Source organism: Taudactylus pleione, unplaced genomic scaffold, assembly GCF_031769625.1.
Source record: "Taudactylus pleione unplaced genomic scaffold, aTauple2 ptg000631l, whole genome shotgun sequence".
Classification (NCBI taxonomy): Eukaryota; Metazoa; Chordata; class Amphibia; order Anura; family Myobatrachidae; genus Taudactylus; species Taudactylus pleione.
In genome coordinates, this window is record NW_028285033.1 from 174,315 (window position 1) to 200,860 (window position 26,546).

The following is a 26,546-nucleotide window of genomic DNA, read 5'->3' on the forward strand; positions in this document are numbered from 1 at the left end:
CATTCTAAAAGGCATTTGACAAATTAGGGTCATTTATTTGATCATGTCCAAAGTCTGACAGTGACACCACCAAACAGTTCTACTCCCAGCTCCGCTCATCGCCTTCTTCCCCCATGATTTCAGAAGTGCGGGCCTGTTGCCCAAAGAGTAACTCCACATGTCCAGGTAAAGCTTGTAGTGGAAGGAGGTTTGCTTCTTCGGCTGTCCCAGCAACTGTAGACTTGGGGCCTGATTCAGACCCACTCGCGAGCGGCTGTCCGCTCGCAAGTGGGTCGATGTTCTGGACTGAGCATGCGCACGACGGAGGGAGCTCCGTCGTGCGCATGCGCCAGACGCGACGAGCGAAGGAAAGTTGTGTCCGATCAAAGGGGGTGTGCTGTCAATGTTGATTGACAGCACGCCCCCTTTGGTAGGCGTGCCGGGGGCGTGCCTCCCTGACGGGGGCGTTCTCACGGGAACGCCTCCCGTCAAAAGCCGGCCCACTGACATCACTAGTGATGTCAGTGGGAGTGATTTTGGCTCTGATAGAGCCAAAATCACTCCGGAGCTTGCGGTTGAAAACCTCAACCGCAGGCTCCGGCTCGCAATTTCGATGGTCGTGATGGTCTCGACCATCGCGGCCATCAAAATGCACGCTCGTATAGCCTGTGGGTGGTGACCCACAGCTATACGAGCGTCCAGAAGGACGCTCCATTTTCATGTAGGCCGGCCCTCATTCAGAGCGTGCGCTCTGCTCAGAGCGTACGGCTCTGAATGAGGGCCTTGGTCTCCACCCGGAAGGTAATAATCTCCTGTAGCACCGGGAAGTTTTGACCAAAGATTAAGAGGTACGGTGACCGGGGTACCACTGCCGCTACCAGTGGTATCTCATTTCTTTGCCAAGTCAGTGGGAAATTTACACATGGGTACTATTCCACAGCACCGTGCACGCACACGACCTTTTACATGTGGTAGGTCTTGGGTGGCCTCTGGGGGTACAAAGTCAGCTGAAATCACGGATAGCCCACTCCCGTTATCCACCAGTCCCCACACTTTCCGGCCTCCAATTTTAACTGCTACCCGAATAGTTGCCTCTCCTGGTGAATTTAAGGCCACATACAGGTTACGGGTGGGTCGACCCACTTTTCCGATACCACCTTCATGTTGCAACTGAAGGTCCTTTTGAGCAGAGCTATGGAGGATGAGGTTATATTCAGGGAAGAATTAAAATTTTTGTTTTCTGCAAACCCTATCACATCTATTTTTTATTATTTGCCTAAAGTTCACAAATCCCTCATTGTGTCCTTAATTCTAATTTATCTGCATACGTTATTATTTACAACCTATTGCTGTCTTTCTAAGATCATATATCAAAGACACCACTCATTTTTTGTGTATGATAAAGGATATAGTCTGGAAAGAGCCATTTTTTTCTAACCTGTGATGTCACAGCTCTCTATACAAATATATCTCCCCAAAAAAGTGTTGAGGTGATTGACCAGACTTTACGCGGTGATACTGACATTTCGGAGAGACAGAGCAGATTTCTCACGGATTCTATTCTTTTTATTTAGAACACTATTTTTTTCTATTTGACCACACCCACTTTTTGCAGCGCACTGGGATGGCCATAGGGAATAGGTTCGCCACCAGTCTTGCGAACCTCTACATGGGTCACCTGGAAGAGGAACTCATTTGGGGGGAGGAGCTGGGGGGTTGCCTAGTCCTCTATGGCTGGTAGATAGATGATTTATTTTTTATTTGGGATGGGGATATTGAATCTATTCACAGTTTGTTCACCTCTTGAATGACAACACTTTTATAATTTAGTTTTCACGAGCAGGTTCCATAAAACCTCTATTAATTTCCTGGATATAACCCTTTTGGCCTCAGAAGGCAAGATAGAGTCATACACATACAAAAAGGAAGTAGCACATATATTGAATACTCCAGCAACCACCATAGGAACTGGTTATAAGAACAAGCTGGGGAACTTTCAAGGACTTTTGAAAGTAAAGGATATACGAATTAATTGGTGTCGAAAGCCTTTTTAAAAAGCAGGGATTTAGATAGGGATTCTCTTTTACTGATACAAGATAAAAAGAACAAGAAAAAAATGAAATCTAAGAATAAATATTTTGATCCCTCTGTGGATTTCTTTTGTAATTGGTTATAATATGCTCTTAATACCGTATCTTTTTTGTAAGGATATATTTTTTAATGCATTCTTTTGCTTAGACCAGGGCTTCCCAACCACGGTCCGCAACACACACTAACAGTCCAGGTTTTGAGGATAGCCATACTGGAGCACATGTGACTTAATTAGCACCTCAGTTATTTTGATTTAACCATCTGTGCTCAAGCCTGAAAATCACCAAAACCAGGAATGTTAGTGTGCCTTGAGGACCGAGGTTGGGAATCACTGGCTTAGACCAACAAGTTTTTAGTAAACCTCTGGATTGCAGGTGATGAAATGAGCAGGGCTAGAGCAACTTGTAGCCAATCGCAGCTTAGCAATTAATGGCAGCACAGATTATTTCAGATCAGCCCAGTCTTGTGTTCTCATATTTTGCCAATTAAAGTGGAAGCAGCTAGGACAACCTGTAGACAATTAAATTATCTAAAGGAGCCTATGTATCATTTTCACATTATTTTTGCGAAAACAATCCTCCAGTATGTAGAAAAAATCTTATCGACGGTAACAAAAGAGTAACAAGCAATTTTGCATTGCGAAAACCATTGTTGGTTGCGACTGGGGCGCCGAGGGGAGGACGGGGGAGGAATGGGTAATAATTGCCCGGGTTTTCTGGAGTGGCCAGGCGCCGCCCCCCCCCTTCCTCTTACATCACAGCAGCGTGCTGGGCTGCACTGGGAGACTACTTGCGGCTATTAAGCAGCAGCAGTCCCCTATGCCTGTGGGGGGTGTTATGCGCCGGCTGTGGGACTCACAGCGCTCCCTTCCCCAGCGCACAGCACTGCTTTTCCCTAAGGGGGCGTGGGCGCACCTTCCGTGATTTGACCACGCCCCCTTCACCCAGGCCCGGCGCTGCAGTCGACGTGCCTGGGTTGCGAAACTATTTTTGAATGCAATATTTATACTTTTCACAAAATTGTTAGCCAACACCCTTAAATATGAAGCGTTGCGCGTGTGCCGGGAGAGAAGGGAAGCATGCACATTCATCAAAACGCAAACAATTCCCTTATAGTGTCGCTCCGTGGAGGAGGAAGAAAAGCTTGATTTAAAATTTTATTAAAATATATCATATTGTGGATCCATTTACTTACACGTCTCAAATAATTATACTTAATGGTTCAATGGAAGTGGACTGTGATGAAGTAGGCTAAGGAAAAGGAGGAGCTGGAAACATGGAAAGGTCTTCTTATACACGGGAGGTCTTCTCATACATGGGAGGTCTCATACACGGGAGGTCTTCTCATACATGGGAGGTCTTATACACGGGAGGTCTTCTCATACATGGGAGGTCTCATACACGGGAGGTCTTCTCATACATGGGAGGTCTCATACACGGGAGGTCTTCTCATACATGGGAGGTCTTATACACGGGAGGTCTTCTCATACATGGGAGGTCCTCTCATGGGAGGTCCTCTCATTCATGGGTGGGCTCTCAGATCCCCCTCTATTAAACCACCACCTTATGGCAAAGCCATTTCTACTCCTGGGGAATGCAATAAACAGCAGCAAGAAAATACGATAAATATTTGTGAAATTTGAATAATACATTTGAAAATAACACATTTCTACTATTCTTCAATTGCAAGCCAGAGGTTATGCGTTTTTAAGGAAATAGAAAATTATCGCAATCCTCTTTCACGAAAAACCTTTGATTTCCTGCTTAGTACATATGACTGATACTACGTTATTATATTTATAATGTGATAAATGAATTTAATCCAATTTTTTTTTTTTTTAAAGGTTTTTATTGAAGCAATTAACACCGTACATCAAAATAATAAAAAATAATAAATAAAATTTTCCAGATCAAATTCAAGAAAATAGTATACATAACGTTTTAACAGCTACAAATATTCCAGGACATTTTTATATGTTTGCATACATAACAGTGTCCATTTTGTCCAGTATTTATTCTAATAGGAATTACAACTGAGACACCAATAAAAGACAATAAGCAGATAATAATTGACTAAATAAAAAGAAAATGAGTGTCCGGCACTCACCAACCAGGCAACACAATAGGAGGATCACCCAAGAGGACCCTAGTTTCATACCATTGGGTCAGACACATACTATGATAAATTTGGGTTTGTGTTAAAGTTGGCAGAGTTGTAATAAAACTTTCCCAGGTATCGAAAAAAAAAGCGACCCTTCTCTCCTTTTCAAGCACCGATCCAATCCATACGGAAAATAAAATGTTATTTTTCTTTATATAATTGAAAATTGATGGGAGTTGGGTGTATCCAATCTTGCAAGATGGTCTTTTTTGCTGCTGCACTTATTGCAAGTAATAATTTTCTACTTCCCGCAGTGATCTTTTGTCCCCTTGGAAATTAATCCAATTTTTTATGTGAAATGCAGCTTGACACATCGGCCCCTTAATGTACAAAATAAGTAACATGCCAATACTGCTTAGTTTATGTATATATTTTGTTGTTCACATTTTTATTTATAAATAATTGTTGTATAATTGTCAGTAACATGTACAATTATTCTATTTTTGCAGCACACATCACTGGACGGGTACCCAGAGCCACACGTTCCTCCTACTAAGTCAAGCAGTAGACAGAGCCTCCCTCGATGCCGCAATTCAATTGCGTCCACCACTGACGAGCAACCACACATTGGAAACTACCGTCTGCTGAAGACTATCGGTAAAGGGAACTTCGCCAAGGTGAAACTGGCTAGACATGTCCTCACGGGGAGAGAGGTGAGGCTTAATAGCTCAAAATTCTATAGCATAAGAAAATTCCATTCTTGCATAGATTTCCCATAATTGTTCCATTTTTTACATTAAGTTTAGACAGAAAACAGAAATCTGGAGAACTTTAGCAAACTTGAATGAGATAGGATAAGGCACAAAGCCAATAGAGCTATTGTCTGTACAGTATTGTATATATTCTTCTGCACAACCTCATAGCCTAGTAACAATCCCAGTGTGTAGCCAAGCAAGTTCTGCACCAGATGAGGCGAAGGGCCTAACAGCTATACTGGGCTGCCCGCCCGCCTGCCCGCCTGCCTGCCCGCCTGCCCGCCTGCCCGCCCGCCTGCCCACGCAAACCCACTGTGGGAAAGCTTCAGGGGGAAATCTGCTGAAGTGGTTTTGTAAACATTGGTGCCCTTCATGTATCATAGCATATCGTACAAGTCCATGAAACTGATATAATAGGACACAACAAATCTATATGCTGCTTTTCTAAAATTGTTGTTTATTTTTTTGTAGGTTGCTGTCAAAATTATAGACAAAACTCAACTAAATCCCACTAGTCTGCAAAAGGTAAGATGGATGCATTATTGTGTCTGGCCGGCGACACTGATAGTTATTTTGTGGTTGCGTGTTTTTTTTTAGGGTTTAGTATCTGTTACTAATTTATTTGTACTCCTATCAGTGCCATTGTGTATTGCAGACAACTCTCCTTTCTCATTGGATTTCATACTTTACTACAGTTTAGGAGACCATTCTATATTTAGAACATCTAAATACATTCTGTGTCAATGTTGCCTGAAGTCATTGCTTTATATGTGTGGAGTTTGTATGGTCTCCCCATATTTGCTAGTGTTTCCTTTGGACACTCCAATTCCTTCCATAGTTGAAACACACTCTGATAGTGTAAATGGCTGCTGGCAAACATTGATCGTAGAGTGTGGTCTGTCTTCTATATTGCAGCAGTGTAGTACCTATGGGATAATCTGCGTGTAGCCCTAATGCACATGTTCAGGCTGATGAGGCAGCGCCTCCACTCTATGCAATGTTATTTCTGTGGACTGCGCATGCGTAAACTGATAAGGTCGCTCATGCGCATTAAGCAACGAGACTTCTGAAGGAGCCTCCAGAGTTGTTGGCAGCACTCTATGTGAGGATAACACCTCCCTGATCTGGCATTAGTTTTTCTTGATGAGTCACGAGAAGTTGAGCTGAAGTCAGATGCATGCCGCATTGCCACCATAGCGTTAGGGAGAGATTACAGCTGAAGTAAGCTGCATGCCGCATTGCCACCATAGCGTTAGGGAGAGATTACAGTTGAAGTAAGATGCATGCCGCATTGCCACCATAGCGTTAGGGAGAGATTACAGCTGAAGTAAGCTGCATGCCGCATTGCCACCATAGCGTTAGGGAGAGATTACAGCTGAAGTAAGCTGCATGCCGCATTGCCACCATAGCGTTAGGGAGAGATTACAGCTGAAGTAAGCTGCATGCCGCATTGCCACCATAGCGTTAGGGAGAGATTACAGCTGAAGTAAGCTGCATGCCGCATTGCCACCATAGCGTTAGGGAGAGATTACAGCTGAAGTAAGCTGCATGCCGCATTGCCACCATAGCGTTAGGGAGAGATTACAGTTGAAGTAAGCTGCATGCCGCATTGCCACCATAGCGTTAGGGAGAGATTACATCTGAAGTAAGCTGCATGCCGCATTGCCACCATAGGGTTAGGGAGAGATTACAGCTGAAGTAAGCTGCATGCCGCATTGCCACCATAGCGTTAGGGAGAGATTACAGCTGAAGTAAGCTGCATGCCGCATTGCCACCATAGCGTTAGGGAGAGATTACAGCTGAAGTAAGCTGCATGCTGCATTGCCACCATAGGGTAAGGGAGAGATTACAGCTGAAGTAAGATGCATGCCGCATTGCCACCATAGCGTTAGGGAGAGATTACAGCTGAAGTAAGCTGCATGCCGCATTGCCACCATAGCGTTAGGGAGAGATTACAGCTGAAGTAAACTGCATGCCGCATTGCCACCATAGCGTTAGGGAGAGATTACAGCTGAAGTAAGCTGCATGCCGCATTGCCACCATAGCGTTAGGGAGAGATTACAGCTGAAGTAAGCTGCATGTCGCATTGCCACCATAGCGTTAGGGAGAGATTACAGCTGAAGTAAGCTGCATTGCCACCATAGCGTTAGGGAGAGATTACAGTTGAAGTAAGATGCATGCTGCATTGCCACCATAACATTAGGGAGAGATTACAGCTGAAGTAAGCTGCATGCCGCATTGCCACCATAGGGTTAGGGAGAGATTACAGCTGAAGTAAGCTGCATGCCGCATTGCCACCATAGCGTTAGGGAGAGATTACAGCTGAAGTAAACTGCATGCTGCATTGCCACCATAGCGTTAGGGAGAGATTACAGCTGAAGTAAGCTGCATGCTGCATTGCCACCATAGGGTTAGGGAGAGATTACAGCTGAAGTAAGCTGCATGCTGCATTGCCACCATAGGGTTAGGGAGAGATTACAGCTGAAGTAAGCTGCATGCCGCATTGCCACCATAGGGTTAGGGAGAGATTACAGCTGAAGTAAGATGCATGCCGCATTGCCACCATAGCGTTAGGGAGAGATTACAGCTGAAGTAAGCTGCATGCCGCATTGCCACCATAGCGTTAGGGAGAGATTACAGCTGAAGTAAGATGCATGCTGCATTGCCACCATAGCGTTAGGGAGAGATTACAGCTGAAGTAAGCTGCATGCTGCATTGCCACCATAGGGTTAGGGAGAGATTACAGCTGAAGTAAGCTGCATTGCCACCATAGCGTTAGGGAGAGATTACAGCTGAAGTAAGCTGCATGCCGCATTGCCATCATATCGTTAGGGAGAGATTACAGCTGAAGTAAGCTGCATGCCGCATTGCCACCATAGCGTTAGGGAGAGATTACATCTGAAGTAAGCTGCATGCCGCATTGCCACCATAGGGTTAGGGAGAGATTACAGCTGAAGTAAGCTGCATGCTGCATTGCCACCATAGGGTTAGGCAGAGATTACAGCTGAAGTAAGCTGCATGCTGCATTGCCACCATAGGGTTAGGGAGACATTACAGCTGAAGTAAGCTGCATGCTGCATTGCCACCATGGGGTTAGGGAGAGATGACAGCTGAAGTAAGCTGCTTGCTGCATTGCCACCATGGGGTTAGGGAGAGATGACAGCTGAAGTAAGTTGCATGCTGCATGGCCACCATGGGGTTAGGGAGACATTACAGCTGAAGTAAGCTGCATGCTGCATTGCCACCATAGCGTTAGGGAGAGATTACAGCTGAAGTAAGCTGCATGCTGCATTGCCACCATAGCGTTAGGGAGAGATTACAGCTGAAGTAAGCTGCATGCTGCATTGCCACCATAGCGTTAGGGAGAGATTACAGCTGAAGTAAGCTGCATGCCGCATTGCCACCATAGCGTTAGGGAGAGATTACAGCTGAAGTAAGCTGCATGCCGCATTGCCACCATAGCGTTAGGGAGAGATTACAGCTGAAGTAAGATGCATGCCGCATTGCCACCATAGCGTTAGGGAGAGATTACAGCAGAAGTAAGCTGCATGCCGCATTGCCACCATAGCGTTAGAGAGAGATTACATCTGAAGTAAGCTGCATGCCGCATTGCCACCATAGCGTTAGGGAGAGATTACAGCTGAAGTAAGCTGCATGCCGCATTGCCACCATAGCGTTAGGGAGAGATTACAGCTGAAGTAAGCTGCATGCCGCATTGCCACCATAGCGTTAGGGAGAGATTACAGTTGAAGTAAGCTGCATGCCGCATTGCCACCATAGCGTTAGGGAGAGATTAAAGCTGAAGTAAGATGCATGCCGCATTGCCACCATAGGGTTAGGGAGAGATTACAGCTGAAGTAAGCTGCATGCTGCATTACCACCATAGGGTTAGGGAGAGATTACAGCTGAAGTAAGCTGCATGCTGCATTGCCACCATAGGGTTAGGGAGACATTACAGCTGAAGTAAGCTGCATGCTGCATTGCCACCATAGCGTTAGGGAGAGATTACAGCTGAAGTAAGCTGCTTGCTGCATTGCCACCATGGGGTTAGGGAGAGATGACAGCTGAAGTAAGTTGCATGCTGCATTGCCACCATGGGGTTAGGGAGACATTACAGCTGAAGTAAGCTGCATGCTGCATTGCCACCATAGCGTTAGGGAGAGATTACAGCTGAAGTAAAATGCATGCCGCATTGCCACCATAGCGTTAGGGAGAGATTACATCTGAAGTAAGCTGCATGCCGCATTGCCACCATAGCGTTAGGGAGAGATTACAGCTGAAGTAAGCTGCATGCTGCATTGCCACCATAGCGTTAGGGAGGGATTACAGCTGAAGTAAGCTGCATGCTGCATTGCCACCATAGGGTTAGGGAGAGATTACATCTGAAGTAAGCTGCATGCTGCATTGCTACCATAGCATTAGGGAGAGATTACAGCTGAAGTAATCTGCATGCTGCATTGCCACCATAGCGTTAGGGAGAGATTACAGCTGAAGTAAGCTGCATGCCGCATTGCCACCATAGCGTTAGGGAGAGATTACAGCTGAAGTAAGCTGCATGCCGCATTGCCACCATAGCGTTAGGGAGAGATTACAGCTGAAGTAAGCTGCATGCCGCATTGCCACCATAGCGTTAGGGAGAGATTACAGCTGAAGTAAGCTGCATGCCGCATTGCCACCATAGAGTTAGGGAGAGATTACAGCTGAAGTAAACTGCATGCCGCATTGCCACCATAGAGTTAGGGAGAGATTACAGCTGAAGTAAACTGCATGCCGCATTGCCACCATAGGGTTAGGGAGAGATTACAGCTGAAGTAAGATGCATGCTGCATTGCCACCACAGCGTTAGGGAGAGATTACAGCTGAAGTAAGATGCATGCTGCATTGCCACCATAGGGTTAGGGAGAGATTACAGCTGAAGTAAGCTGTATGCCGCATTGCCACCATAGGGTTAGGGAGAGATTACAGTTGATGTAAACTGCATGCTGCATTGCCACCATAGGGTTAGGGAGAGATTACAGCTGAAGTAAGATGCATGCCGCATTGCCACGATAGCGTTAGGGAGAGATTACAGCTGAAGTAACCTGCATGCTGCATTGCCACCATAGCGTTAGGGAGAGATTACAGCTGAAGTAAACTGCATGCCGCATTGCCACCATAGCGTTAGGGAGAGATTACAGCTGAAGTAAGATGCATGCCGCATTGCCACCATAGCGTTAGGGAGAGATTACAGCTGAAGTAAATTGCATGCGCATTGCCACCATAGGGTTAGGGAGAGATTACAGCTGAAGTAAGCTGCATGCCGCATTGCCACCATAGGGTTAGGGAGAGATTACAGCTGAAGTAAGCTGCATGCCGCATTGCCACCATAGCGTTAGGGAGAGATTACAGCTGAAGTAAGCTGCATGCTGCATTGCCACCATAGCGTTAGGGAGAGATTACAGCTGAAGTAAGATGCATGCTGCATTGCCACCATAGGGTTAGGGAGAGTTTACAGCTGAAGTAAGATGCATGCCGCATTGCCACCATAGCGTTAGGGAGAGATTACAGCTGAAGTAAGCTGCATGCCGCATTGCCACCATAGCGTTAGGGAGAGATTACAGCTGAAGTAAGCTGCATGCCACATTGCCACCATAGGGTTAGGCAGAGATTACAGCTGAAGTAAACTGCATGCCACATTGCCACCATAGGGTTAGGGAGAGATTACAGCTGAAGTAAGCTGCATGCCGCATTGCCACCATAGGGTTAGGGAGAGATTACAGCTGAAGTAAACTGCATGCTGCATTGCCATCATAGCGTTAGGGAGAGATTACATCTGAAGTAAGCTGCATGCTGCATTGCCACCATAGCGTTAGGGAGAGATGACAGCTGATGTATGCTGCATTGCCACCATGGCGTTAGGGAGAGATGACAGCTGAAGTAAGATGCATGCTGCATTGCCACCATAGCGTTAGGGAGAGATTACATCTGAAGTAAGCTGCATGCTGCATTGCCACCATAGCGTTAGGGAGAGATTACAGCTGAAGTAAACTGCATGCTGCATTGCCACCATAGGGTTAGGGAGAGATTACAGCTGAAGTAAGCTGCATGCTGCATTGCCACCATAGGGTTAGGGAGAGATTACAGCTGAAGTAAGCTGCATGCCGCATTGCCACCATAGGGTTAGGGAGAGATTACAGCTGAAGTAAGCTGCATGCCGCATTGCCACCATAGCGTTAGGGAGAGATTACAGCTGAAGTAAACTGCATGCCGCATTGCCACCATAGCGTTAGGGAGAGATTACAGCTGAAGTAAGCTGCATGCCGCATTGCCACCATAGCGTTAGGGAGAGATTACAGCTGAAGTAAGCTGCATGCCGCATTGCCACCATAGCGTTAGGGAGAGATTACAGCTGAAGTAAGCTGCATGCCGCATTGCCACCATGGCGTTAGGGAGAGATTACAGCTGAAGTAAGCTGCATGCCGCATTGCCACCATAGCGTTAGGGAGAGATTACAGCTGAAGTAAGCTGCATGCTGCATTGCCACCATAGCGTTAGGGAGAGATTACATCTGAAGTAAGCTGCATGCTGCATTGCCACCATAGGGTTAGGGAGAGATTACAGCTGAAGTAAGATGCATGCTGCATTGCCACCATAGGGTTAGGGAGAGATTACAGCTGAAGTAAGCTGTATGCTGCATTGCCACCATAGGATTAGGGAGAGATTACAGCTGAAGTAAACTGCATGCCGCATTGCCACCATAGCGTTAGGGAGAGATTACAGCTGAAGTAAGCTGCATGCCGCATTGCCACCATAGCGTTAGGGAGAGATTACAGCTGAAGTAAGCTGCATGCCTCATTGCCACTATAGCGTTAGGGAGAGATTACAGCTTGAGTAAGCTGCATGCCGCATTGCCACCATGGGGTTAGGGAGAGATTACAGCTGAAGTAAGCTGCATGCCGCATTGCCACCATAGCGTTAGGGAGAGATTACAGCTGAAGTAAGCTGCATGCCGCATTGCCACCATAGCGTTAGGGAGAGATTACAGCTGAAGTAATCTGCATGCCGCATTGCCACCATAGGGTTAGGGAGAGATTACAGTTGAAGTAAGCTGCATGCCGCATTGCCACCATAGCGTTAGGGAGAGATTACAGCTGAAGTAATCTGCATGCCGCATTGCCACCATAGCGTTAGGGAGAGATTACAGCTGAAGTAAGCTGCATGCCGCATTGCCACCATAGCGTTAGGGAGAGATTACAGCTGAAGTAAGCTGCATGCCGCATTGCCACCATAGCGTTAGGGAGAGATTACAGCTGAAGTAAGCTGCATGCCGCATTGCCACCATAGGGTTAGGGAGAGATTACAGCTGAAGTAAGCTGCATGCCGCATTGCCACCATAGGGTTAGGGAGAGATTACAGCTGAAGTAAGCTGCATGCCGCATTGCCACCATAGGGTTAGGGAGAGATTACAGCTGAAGTAAGCTGCATGCCGCATTGCCACCATAGGGTTAGGGAGAGATTACAGCTGAAGTAAGCTGCATGCCGCATTGCCACCATAGGGTTAGGGAGAGATTACAGCTGAAGTAAAATGCATGCCGCATTGCCACCATAGTGTTAGGGAGAGATTACAGCTGAAGTAAGATGCATGCCGCATTGCCACCATAGTGTTAGGGAGAGATTACATCTGAAGTAAGATGCATGCCGCATTGCCACCATAGCGTTAGGGAGAGATTACATCTGAATTAAGATGCATGCCGCATTGCCACCATAGCGTTAGGGAGAGATTACAGCTGAAGTAAGATGCATGCCGCATTGCCACCATAGCGTTAGGGAGGAGATCACAGCTGAAGTAAGATGCATGCCGCATTGCCACCATAGCGTTAGGGAGAGATCACAGTTGAAGTAAACTGCATGCCGCATTGCCACCATAGCGTTAGGGAGAGATTACAGATGAAGTAAGCTGCATGCCGCATTGCCACCATAGCGTTAGGGAGAGATTACAGCTGAAGTAAGATGCATGCCGCATTGCCACCATAGCGTTAGGGAGAGATTACAGCTGAAGTAAGCTGCATGCCGCATTGCCACCATAGCGTTAGGGAGAGATTACAGCTGAAGTAAGCTGCATGCCGCATTGCCACCATAGGGTTAGGGAGAGATTACAGCTGAAGTAAACTGCATGCCGCATTGCCACCATAGGGTTAGGGAGAGATTACAGCTGAAGTAAGCTGCATGCCGCATTGCCACCATAGGGTTAGGGAGAGATTACAGCTGAAGTAAGCTGCATGCCGCATTGCCACCATAGCGTTAGGGAGAGATTACAGCTGAAGTAAGATGCATGCCGCATTGCCACCATAGCGTTAGGGAGAGATTACAGCTGAAGTAAGATGCATGCCGCATTGCCACCATAGGGTTAGGGAGAGATTACAGCTGAAGTAAGCTGCATGCCGCATTGCCACCATAGGGTTAGGGAGAGATTACAGCTGAAGTAAGCTGCATGCCGCATTGCCACCATAGGGTTAGGGAGAGATTACAGCTGAAGTAAGATGCATGCCGCATTGCCACCATAGCGTTAGGGAGAGATTACAGCTGAAGTAAGCTGCATGCCGCATTGCCACCATAGCGTTAGGGAGAGATTACAGGTGAAGTAAGCTGCATGCCGCATTGCCACCATAGCGTTAGGGAGAGATTACATCTGAAGTAAGCTGCATGCTGCATTGCCACCATAGCGTTAGGGAGAGATTACAGATGAAGTAAACTGCATGCCGGATTGCCACCATAGCGTTAGGGAGAGATTACAGCTGTAGTAAACTGCATGCTGCATTGCCACCATAGTGTTAGGGAGAGATTACAGCTGAAGTAAGCGGCATGCTGCATTGCCACCATAGCGTTAGGGAGAGATTACATCTGAAGTAAGCTGCATGCCGCATTGCCACCATAGGGTTAGGGAGAGATTACAGCTGAAGTAAGCTGCATGCCGCATTGCCACCATAGCGTTAGGGAGAGATTACAGCTGAAGTAAGCTGCATGCCGCATTGCCACCATAGCGTTAGGGAGAGATTACAGCTGAAGTAAGATGCATGCCGCATTGCCACCATAGCGTTAGGGAGAGATTACAGCTGAAGTAAGCTGCATGCTGCATTGCCACCATAGCGTTAGGGAGAGATTACAGCTGAAGTAAGATGCATGCTGCATTGCCACCATAGCGTTAGGGAGAGATTACATCTGAAGTAAGATGCATGCCGCATTGCCACCATAGGGTTAGGGAGAGATTACAGCTGAAGTAAGATGCATGCCGCATTGCCACCATAGGGTTAGGGAGAGATTACAGCTGAAGTAAGATGCATGCCGCATTGCCACCATAGCGTTAGGGAGAGATTACAGCTGAAGTAAGCTGCATGCCGCATTGCCACCATAGCGTTAGGGAGAGATTACAGCTGAAGTAAGATGCATGCCGCATTGCCACCATAGCGTTAGGGAGAGATTACAGCTGAAGTAAGCTGCATGCTGCATTGCCACCATAGCGTTAGGGAGAGATTACAGCTGAAGTAAGCTGCATGCTGCATTGCCACCATAGTGTTAGGGAGAGATTACAGCTGAAGTAAGATGCATGCTGCATTGCCACCATAGGGTTAGGGAGAGATTACAGCTGAAGTAAAATGCATGCTGCATTGCCACCATAGCGTTAGGGAGAGATTACAGCTGAAGTAAAATGCATGCTGCATTGCCACCATAGCGTTAGGGAGAGATTACAGCTGAAGTAAGCTGCATGCTGCATTGCCACCATAGCGTTAGGGAGAGATTACAGCTGAAGGAAGAAGCATGCTGCATTGCCACCATAGCATTAGGGAGAGATTACAGCTGAAGTAAACTGCATGCTGCATTGCCACCATAGCGTTAGGGAGAGATTACAGATGAAGTAAACTGCATGCCGCATTGCCACCATAGCGTTAGGGAGAGATTACAGCTGTAGTAAGATGCATGCTGCATTGCCACCATAGTGTTAGGGAGAGATTACAGCTGAAGTAAGATGCATGCCGCATTGCCACCATAGCGTTAGGGAGAGATTACAGCTGAAGTAAGCTGCATGCTGCATTGCCACCATAGCGTTAGGGAGAGATTACAGCTGAAGTAAGCTGCATGCCGCATTGCCACCATAGCGTTAGGGAGAGATTACAGCTGAAGTAAGCTGCATGCTGCATTGCCACCATAGTGTTAGGGAGAGATTACAGCTGAAGTAAGATGCATGCTGCATTGCCACCATAGGGTTAGGGAGAGATTACAGCTGAAGTAAAATGCATGCTGCATTGCCACCATAGCGTTAGGGAGAGATTACAGCTGAAGTAAAATGCATGCTGCATTGCCACCATAGCGTTAGGGAGAGATTACAGCTGAAGTAAGCTGCATGCTGCATTGCCACCATAGCGTTAGGGAGAGATTACAGCTGAAGTAAGAAGCATGCTGCATTGCCACCATAGCATTAGGGAGAGATTACAGCTGAAGTAAACTGCATGCTGCATTGCCACCATAGCGTTAGGGAGAGATTACAGCTGAAGTAAACTGCATGCCGCATTGCCACCATAGGGTTAGGGAGAGATTACAAAGGTACAGCTGAAGAAACTTCTGATTTCCACATGTAATGGCTCGTTATGTGTGCTGTAGGGGTAATAACCCCCTGTGGCCGGAGGACGACCACACATGATTAAAATGGCTGCCAGGGCACTGAAGAGATTAACCCTCATGCCTCGGCACCATTTTTAACAGGACATTTAGGCGCCGTGCGCCACGTACTGCGAATGTATATGTAATGTGTTTGAACATGTTATATTCAATGTGCTGTGCATAGTTGTGGAAATGTACTTATAAATGTTTAGCCTATGCACTTATATGGAATGTATAAGTTGTTTTGTATTAGAAGGCTGTAACATTTAAATCCAATTGTTTTTTAGACATTCTCACCTCCTAGTGATGTTACTTATGCTGACGTAGAGACTAAACCTTCGTTTACAGCTCTTTCATTGAAATACAGGCTAGGAAGGCTCCTGTGTGTCTATGGGCAATACCCAGCAAGTTGTTTGTGTGTAAGAAGCTTCTATGTTGTGTAAGAGCTTAGAAGGTGTAAGACTCAGAAAGCCCAAACTGGTTTAGTCACAGACATGTGAAGAGACGAATGCAATAGAAATTTGCATTATATTTACCTTTTCAGAAACAGTATATGCTAACTCACTTTGTGCTGAGGAAACCAAATGTTTTTGGGTGGTATCAAGGAAATTTATTTAATTTCTGTGAAATGTAAGACGTATTTATTTATGTTTTGTGATTGGCTAAGAGGAACCCAGGGCGAACTTACCCCCTGTGGTAATGTGTATTGGAGTAGCATAAAAGGAGGCTTCGTGCCTGGTAACATTGTACATCCTTGTAAATCCTGTGTGGAGAAGAATTGCTGTAACATTTTGTATTGTATGCTGATATTCCCCTTCAATCCGAAGGGAGGGTCTTTTATAAGACTTTGAGCAATAAACACCTTTGCCTATTCGACTGCATCTGAATCCTGCGACCAATAGAATTGTGCCAAACGCTATTCCGTTCTCCTACTGTTCTGGGTTGAGCCGAGCGTCTCCCTGAAGTTCAAGCCCTCTGCCGCTACCGTGCAGAGCCTGCTCCATTGTGAGGGATCAGGTGGGAACAGCCAACACCAAACAGGAGGTGTGGCCGCAGCTAGTCGACACATACGCAGCAGAAGCGGTTCCAGGCACCGGCGGTAGGAGCCTGAGTGTACCTAAAAAGCGGTTCCAAACGCTGATGGAATAGTTTGCTGGCGGCAGCATCGTTACGCCCACGGTGAGGTGGGCGGAGTCAGTGACAGGCAGTGATTGACTGTAAGCAGGAATCCCTGATACCCCAAGGTCTAGTGGGGATCAAAACCCCAACCTGTGATCGGAGTCCGGGCTGGAAGCCATTCTGTCACACCGCCTTTCTCCGGCAAAATGCTAATAAAAGGGATTGTCCCTGCTTGATAATTTGAACCTGTTGTTGGGGCCCTAGCCACTCCGCTAAGATGGCCACCACTTCATAAACTATTTTACTGCTGCACCATCAGAGGGAAACTGAAGATGTAATTTTTTACTATGTTGATTGTTTGCAGCTTCTGAATAGTGTTTGATGACAGCAGTTCTAAGGGCTGGTTACGGGGCACCATGTAGATAATGTGCAGTATTCAAACAGACTAGGAGAGCCTGTATTATAAACCCTACTTATTGAATTTAAATTAGAGATAATTTATGGGACTAGAGTATCTATATGTATGTGAGGGAGGTGGTTTTGGGTATATTTGTGTGAGTGAGGTGGAGCTTTTGAGGATACCAGGTGACCTGGGTATCCCGGGGTTCAGGGATCACACAGTGGACCGGGTTATAATGAAGACAAGATGAGCTTTATTCATGGAGACACAGAAATCCACCAAACAGTAAGCAGGGTTATATCAATACAGTCCACTCAGAGTTCCTCAAAGTCTTTTCCAGCTGCAATATATCTCCTCCCTACCTGGCCAGCAATAACAGCTATAGTAGGGCAAACAGAGATGCTATATATCTACTCCCTACCTGGTCAGCAATGACAGCTGTAGCAGGACACACAGAGATGCTGTATATCTCCTCCCTACCTGGTCAGCAATGACAGCTGTAGCAGGGCACACAGAGCTGCTATATATCTCTTCCCTACCTGGTCAGCAATGACAGCTGTAGCAGGGCACACAGAGCTGCTATATATCTCTTCCCTACCTGGTCAGCAATGACAGCTGTAGCAGGGCACACAGAGCTGCTCTATAGCTCCTCCCTACCTGGTTAGCAATGACAGCTGTAGCAGGACACACAGAGCTTCTATATATCTCTTCCCTACCTGGTCAGCAATGACAGCTGTAGCAGGGCACACAGAGCTGCTCTATAGCTCCTCCCTACCTGGTTAGCAATGACAGCTGTAGCAGGGCACACAGCTGCTGTATATCTACTCCCTACCTGGTCAGCAATGACAGCTGTAGCAGGTCACACAGAGCTACTGTATATCTCCTCCCTACCTGGCCAGCAATGACAGCTGTATCAGGGCACACAGAGCTGCTGTATACCTCCCCCTACCTGACCAGCAATGACAGCTGTAGCAGGACACACAGAGCTTCTCTATATCTCCTCCCTATCTGGTCAGCAATGACAGCTGTAGCAGGGCACACAGAGCTGCTATATATCTCTTCCCTACCTTGTCAGCAATGACAGCTGTAGCAGGGCACACGGAGCTGCTATATATCTCCTCCCTACCTGGCCAGCAATGACAGCTGTAGCAGGGCACACAGAGCTGCTCTACATCTCCTCCATACCTGGCAAGCGATGACAGCTGTAGCAGGGCACACAGAGCTGCTGTATATCTCCTCCCTACCTGGCCAACAATGACAGCTGTAGCAGGGAACACAGAGCTGCTGTGTATCTCCTCCCTACCTGGCCAGCAATGACAGCTGTAGCAGGGCACACAAAGCTGGTCTATAGCTCCTCCCTACCTGGCCAACAATGACATCTGTGGCAGGGCACACAGAGCTGCTGTATATCTCATCCCTACCTGGCCAGCAGTGACAGCTGTAGCAGGGCACACAGAGCTACTGTATATCTCCTCCCTACCTGGCCAACAATGACTGCTGTAGCAGGGCACACAGAGCTACTCTATAGCTCCTCCTTACCTGGCCAGCAATGACAGCTGTGGCAGGGCACACAGAGCTGCTGTATATCTCATCCCTACTTGGCTAGCAATGACAGCTGTAGCAGGGCACACAAAGCTGCTGATACCCAATGACACACACACTTCCCCACAATTACCTCCTGCTGCACTTCCCTACTTCCCTCTTTCTGATTGGTGGGGCCTGGTGTCAGTCTTTCCAGAAAGGAAGTAGGAGGGCTTCTCTAACAGGAATACTGCCCTGCTGTCTGCTGCTGGCAAGCTTCTGGTGTGAGGCTTCTGCAGACCGAGGGCTCCAATTTAAGAACACAGAACTGGGTCATAGGGATAACTCTTTTGTAACATGCAGGTATGTTCTAGAAGTCCCTTTCACTTGCCTCCTCACACACCTCCCCCTTCTTAGATCGAGGAGACAGACATGGTCCTAATGTTGGAGTCCTGACTGTCGAATCGGCCCGAAGGTCTGTGAAGCTTGACATTTGTTTCCTCACGCCTGAATAACCTGTCAGTGTTGCGATCGTCTCGTCCCTTTTTGAGAAATGAAAAAGTTGAATCCTTGTAACGCCAAACTCAACCTCAAGAACCCTCCCATTCTCCCCCGAGGTTCTACTTAACCAAGTGAATGGGTTATGGTCAGTGACAACAGTAAATTCTTTCCCATAGAGATATGGTTGTAGCTTCTTTAAGGCCCAGACTATGGCTAGACATTCCTTTTCGATTGTGGCATAAGCTATCTCTCGGTCATCTAGTTTACGGGATAGATACATGATTGGATGTTCCCTACCGTCTTCTCCCACCTGACTCAACACTGCCCTAAGTCCACACCCTGATCCGTCTTTCTGCACAATTAACTTTCTATTGCAGTCAGTGACAGCCAACACCGGGCTTGTGTCTGCATGTCTTTTAAGGTGTTGAAGGCTTGCTCACACTCAACAGTCCATTAGATCTTTCGAGCATATCTCTTTTTGGTCAACTCCGTCAGAGCCTTGGCCACGGTGTTGTAATGTTGTATAAATTCCTGTAATAGCAAACGACTCCAAAGAACGCCTGCACTTGTTTCTGGTTGACCGGTTGGGGCCAATTGGCAATAGCCTCCACCTTCGCCGGATCAGGTCTGGAAGCACCTCCTTCAACCCGATGTCCCAGGTACTGAACCTCAGCCATCCCCCTCTGAAAGTTATCTAGGCGTATGATGAGCCCGGCCTGTCTAATCCTCTTGAGCACTTCTGCCACCTGTTAAATGCTCCTCCCAGGTGTTGCTGAAGATGATGTCGTCTAGGTAGGCTTGGGCATAGTCTTTATACTCCTCCAGGAGGTAATTCACCATTTGCTGGAATGTGGCATGGTAGTCCACTAAGAGTCCTTTGGGCATGATGAAGGCAGAACTCTCCTGGGCCTCTTTTTGCCATTAGCTTTTGCTCAAGTCCAGCGTCGAGACAAACACAGTCCCTCCAATTCGGTCCAGTAACTCTTCAACACGGGGCATATGGTAAGTGTCAGTGGTGGTCACTTCGTTCAATTTGCAATAGTCCATGCAAAACTGTGTAGTCCCATCTTTCTTGGGAACCAACACGACCCCAGCAGCCCATGGGCTTTTCGATGGCACTATGATCCCCAAAGCTAGCATCTCCTCAATTTCAGCTTTTACCTGCCTAGTAACACCCTGGGTCATTTGGTAAGTGACTTGTCAGATGGGCTTAGCACTCCCAGTGTCCACATGGTGGGCGGTTAGATGAGTTCGACCAAGTTGACATGAAAATTGGGCCTGTTCACCCTCTAAGATCCTCCACATCTTCTGCTGCGTTCAACTGTTGTCCCACGTGGACTGATTCTTCACCTTTCTTTAGCAGCTCCCTAAAGGTCAGGCAGCGGATCAGTTTCTGGTGTCTCTATTGGAGGGCAACATACCGCCGTTGTTACTACTTGATGATCACGATAGGCCTTAATTCGATTTATATAGAAGGTGCATAGGTACTTCCCTCCCTTATCCACGGCAATCACATAATTGACCAATCCAGTGCACCTTACCACAGTATATGGTCCTTCCCACGTGGCCTGCAGTTTGTTTATTCGCACTGGGATAAGTACTGATGTGCCCAGCTATAACGTGGCATCACAGCGTTATCTCTCACGCCACGCATGGCGCGCCACACACCACGCCATGAGTCGCGCCACAAAGAAAGTTTAGTAATGAAAAAATTAATTACGTGTAATACAACATTTTGCCCACCAGATGTCACTTTTTCTAAACTACATAGCGCATGCGTCTGATTTCATTACGTGTAATACAACATTTTGCCCACCAGGTGTCACTTTTCCTAAACTACATAGCGCATGCGTGTGATTTCATTACGTGTAATACAACATTTTGCCCACCAGGTGTCACTTTTCCTAAACTACATAGCGCATGCGTGTGATTTCCAATGTACTGTACGGTATGTTCTGTATCACCGCCCTATGATTGTTTGACAGAAACGGTGATTCGGTACACTATACAGTATTACAGCGTTTTCCACATGGAATCAGGAATGTACGGTATAATAAAGCGGTAGAAAAATGTCTAATCCAGTTTGAAATCATTAAGCTCTGTATTACCCACTGACTGTGCGGTTGAAATCATACTGTGTTTGCGCAAATGTAAATACTGTCGGCACTGTCCCAGACTTAGACATTAGACTTTACAAACTACAGAACTCTAGTAATGGGTGAAGCGTGTGGCCTAGCGGTCTAATGCCTAGTCTCACTGCTTCTCCCCTCTTCTTGTTCCGTGGGTTCGAGACCTTGAAAATACAGTATATGTTTTTTTAATTTATTTTTAAAATCTTCACTTAAAATATTCAGTATTCAATACAGTACATGTGGAGCGCATGCCTGCCCAGTGCTTCGGGAGTCAAACAGCGAAAATAGGATTTTTATTATTGTGCATACAGTACTGTACCTTAGAACGCAAACTTGCGTCATTGCCGGCGCTGACATAAATGGGGACATTATAGTGATTTATTATGACCATCAAGTGGCAATGGGCCCTGTTAAAGAGACTGGTCTCTGTATAACAAACTGACTGCACGTTTAAACCGCAAAATTGCATCAATGTCTGCGCATGCCCAGTGGTCGGTTTTCAATCACAATGGAATGTGTGCCGCATGTCCAGTGGAGCCAAGCCATACATTAAGTAGCACTATGCCATGGCGTATTCCCAGTTGTCTGTATTGCTAAAGTACTGTTGAATTTTCACACTTGTGCCATTCTGCACTGTCCGAGACTAACCGTACAGTATACACAATAGTAAATTCATGACTTCAGAAAGTGCTACAGTAGTGGACTAACAGTAGTTTGGAGGGAAGGCTGTGTATTACATACTGACTGTGATGCAGAGCGCAAACTTGCGTCAATGACAATGCTGTCCCAGACTTGGAAACTTTAGTAATTTAATGTGTTCAGTAACTGACAGTTGACTCTGTATAAGAGAGAGGTCCCTGTAGTACAAACTGACTCTGCGTTTAAACCGCAAAATTGCATCAATGTCTGCACAGTTTGCGTTGTGGTGACTTATAGCCAGTTCTGATGGGTTATGGTACAAATAGGATCTCTGGCGCACCCAGTGGCGGGGTTGCAATGCATTGCCAGTGGTGCTGCGCCATAGCCATACCTTTGTAGCGCTATGCCATGGCGTACAGTATGGAAGATCATACTGTACAGTAGCGGGTCATGATTCACACACAGTGAAAGTGTGTTAATATTACACTGACTGTGTAATAATAATATTAAAAATAAAAAGTGTAACCTTGACTGTCTAATAATAATAAAAAAAAAAAGTTTAACCTTCCAGGTTTCGAACCCGGAACCGGGTTGTACAGACGTCTGCAATGTAGAAGTTCGATTTCTTACCTCTACGCTACAGACGCCTGAGTACTTCATCGTATGGTACTGTAGATGTCACATAAAGTACTGTAGAGGACTAGGTGAGACTTGTGAGCAAAGGGGTTAGGTGATCCGTCTTGCTTACACTTCTCTCCTTATGTCGAGACCTTGATAATTTAATTTCTTTTTTTAATGTTCACTATAGTACTGTAGTTCAGTCTTGTTATCCAACCCTTACAAAAATCAATATATTGTACTGTAGATGTGCCCAGCTACAGTACTGTAGTTTGTTGCTCCATACGGTACGCCATACAGTATACCGCATTGCTAGTTGCGCGCTACACTGTGGCGTATTGAGTCTCATAGCACTGCGAATGCCCAGTTGTCTGTATTATTGTAAGTACAATACGGTAGACATTGTAGTGATTCCCTGACTCTAGGAACTACAGTACAGTAGATGCAGTAGTCTAGGGGGCTAATGCCTAGCCCTACTGCATCTACCATTTTCTTGTCCCGCTGGTTCGAGACCTTTACACTATACGGTAATTTTATTTTATTTTAAATCTTCACTAATACATTATCCAGAAATTCTGGTATTTCTATGCCACAGTACTTTATGACAAAAAAGTGTAACCTTGACTGTGTAATAATAATAAAAAATAAAAAGTGTAACCTTTCAAGTTTCAAACCCGCAAAAGGGTTGTACAGGCAGCGTAATGTATTGGTTTGATTATTTACCATTACACTACGGCCGCCTGCAATACCAAGGTTGCACCTGGCTTGAGTGTCCTACAATACTGTACGTCATCGTATCTCAGGCGCATGCCCAGATCTACGGTATACCCATGTGACGCTATGCCATGGCGTATGGAAGATCACAGCACTGCGCATGCCCAGATCTACGGTATACCCATGTAGCGCTTTTTTTTTTTTTTTTTTTTAAAGTCTTCGCTTCTTTTGTTCAGTATTGTTATCCAACCCTTACTAAACTCAGTACATTTTATATATTAGGGGGTAAATGTACTAAGATGGGAGTTCTATTAAGAAGTGATGTTGCCCATAGCAACCAATCAGATTCCAGGTATTAATTTATCTTCTAGAAGGTGCTACTGTAGATAAATGAGAAGTAGAATCTGATTGGTTGCTATGGGCAACATACAGTACAGTAACTTCTTAAATAGAACTCCCATCTTAGTAAATTTACCCCTACATGTTTAACTTTTTCCCCCAAATTTTTTTTCTTCCGCCCCCAAAATGAAAGTGAATTTTTAGTGTGTTCTGACTTTTTTTTATAAAAAAGTTACGCAGTTTACAGTACCTTTAGGGGACTGTCTTAAGGCTGCACGTTGAAGGCTTCCCGCAACGTTGCACCCCAATTCACCAATTTGTTCCGCCTGCTATTCATACAGTAGGCGAAACTTTTCACATACTGTCTTACTGTACATTGCATTGACTTCCCGCCTACGGTAGGCGGAATAGCTTTCAAATTGAATACAGCGATAATTTTACGCCTGGCGAAATGACGTAATCTGTATAACTTTTTGTAGCCAATCACGTGTTTTTGCTCCAATGGGTGAAAAAGTGCCAACCAATATTCTCCCAACTGTCATCTCACAGGCTGTGTTTGAAAAATGACAGTCGGGAGCTGATTGGCTGGTACCTTATCACTTTTTTATCACTTCTCACTCTGTCTCCTAACACTGCTTAGTACAGTAAATACACCCCTTGGAGTGAAAAGACGAGACCGGCTAAAAAAAAGTAAATAGACCACCCCTAAATTGAAAACGTCCCTCAGTGTATACAGTACTGTATGTCTACTGTACTGTATTCTACTGTAAGTGCCGGGCAGCTGTGAAATCACTGTGATGGGCAACAGGAATACTGTACAGTATATGACTCTGGGCGGCAACCCCCATCGGCCGGCGCGCCCCTGGTGAGTGAAATCCTGGCCAATAGGACGATACACCCCTGCATCTGTGTGTTATTGACTTTTTGTACCTTTTTAATGACAGATGCACGTGTTGGGTCTCAGGTGCACTTAAAGACTGAATTACAGTACATACAGTACAAACACCAATTGTATAAATTAATGACAATTTTTATTTAACCTACAGTAACATGCTGTACAGAGGGGGGGGGGGACATCTTTAGCTTTCCAGCCCCGTAGTCCTCTACTGTCCCACGCTTCTTTCTTCTACCGCTGGCATGTCCTGGAATTCCAAGCTGGACACGGACATGACTACTGTACAGTACTTACAGTAGGAGGAAGGAGATGACGTGAGAACAGTCCTTCCTCGATGCCGACCGATACGCCCTACTGTACCGAGGACTACAGTACACAAAAAGATTAGGCTTTTAAGTTAAAATCATCACTGGCACTTTTGACCTCAGATCCAGAGTTTCACCTATACCAGGTGTAGACTCTACCTTGCATCGGAGTGCAAGGTCCACTGTACGCCCTGAAGAAAGGAGGATAGGCAGAGATGAACAGACAGTAAAAGACAGACACACAGGTTCTCACCGGAGATGCTCTTGTTCTTCATCCTGCTCGATCCCACACACCCTGTACTGTAGGAGAGAGAATCCGCTGTGCAGGGCCCTTCGCTGCTCTAACAGTGTCACACTAATCCAATTCTCCACATTAATATACTGTATATGCCCTAACTAACCAGCCTAACAAATTTATTAATAACTAATTTGTATTATAATTAATCCTGGTGGTGAAATACTGTAAGCAGTGCCCCTAGGTCCACAGCCCATATAACGATTAAAAAAAATAATAAAACATGAAACAAGACAGTATTTGGGTGCCCCAGATGGAGGTGAACACCAGCTGTCATTTTGAGGTCAAAAGTGAAAATAACTCCAAACCCCCCCCTACTGTAGCAGCAGGTGGCCCTGGGTTTCCCAAAGAACAAACTGGCAGGGAGATAGAAGTATGAGAAGATTTGTCTGAATGCGATAACAGAGCACTAACATTAGCGAAAATGATTTTCTCACCTGATCCTGATGTCGAAGGGAGCGCCGCTCCAACCATACAGTAGATGTACAGTATAAACCAGTCTCTCAATGCACGGTGCACCCACTACTGTACAGTACTGTATGTCTGCAACTATGGATGTGGATGTTGAAGTAACCACTACTACTGTACTGTATATGAACCAAAGGAACCTGAAAACTTGAAACATCTGCATTACAAACGGCAACTGGCAGCTGCAGCACAATCTGTGACGATGCCAATGTGTGCCTTGGAACAGGGGGCAATGTACAGTAAAAGTAGGTAAGAGGAAAAGTATGAAGTACAGTACATAAGGTACAGTAAGGGAAAGTTATTGTAAATAAAGAGCTTATAAAATAAATTAGAAAGCACAACCACAATACTGTACATACAGTATGGACACAGTGTACAGTACTTAGCAGTCCGGATCACAAAGTGAAAAGAGGAAGTTAAACCCCTCCTCCACATTACTAATTATATACAGTACAGTATAAGCTACATAGCAGTTACTTGACCGTTTCTTTCGATGACAACTGGTAAGACTCTATGGAGATGATCAATATAATTGTTACACTGGGCACGTGTCAATACTGTTCTCCAAAACTTCATTATCCCATCCAAAAGTTCCTGTTTAGTTGTTGGTTTCACATCAGACCTGATGAACCTCTTCAACTGGGCCCAGACCATTTCAATGGGATTCATGTCCGGTGACCTACAAGAAAGTAAAAAAAAAATCAAATATCCAGTCACAGTACTGTACTTTAGTATAAAGTGTACTAGAATAATTACTGCTTGGTACTGTACATACTTTTTGGTACAATAAACAGTTAATACAGTACTATAGGACAATACTCACTCTGGTGGTGTGCGTTCCCAATTTATCCCTCTCTCTTCCATGAATTTCGCTGAAGCCGAATGTTTTGGATCATTATCCTGGAATAATCGATGTCCTGATGGAAAGCATTTTCTCACAAATGGCACCATACAGCAATCTACTATTTTTTCTTGGAAGAAGGTCTTATCCATGATGCCTAAAGAGATGAGACATTGTTAGTAACAAGCGTACACTGTAC

At 45.8% G+C, this 26,546-nt stretch overlaps 1 protein-coding gene across 1 annotated transcript in view; it reads left to right on the top strand.

Moving 5' to 3' along the window:
- Positions 1 to 1,709: 1,709 nt before the first annotated feature.
- Positions 1,710 to 26,546, top strand: part of MARK1 (microtubule affinity regulating kinase 1) — a 1,129,886-nt gene continuing 1,105,049 nt past the window's right edge. Inside the window, exons 1-4 of the mRNA XM_088454765.1 lie at positions 1,710 to 1,716; positions 1,810 to 1,991; positions 4,680 to 4,883; positions 5,397 to 5,450. Coding sequence (XP_088310891.1) covers positions 1,710 to 1,716; positions 1,810 to 1,991; positions 4,680 to 4,883; positions 5,397 to 5,450 — 447 coding nt within the window. The remainder of the gene's footprint in view (positions 1,717 to 1,809; positions 1,992 to 4,679; positions 4,884 to 5,396; positions 5,451 to 26,546) is intronic.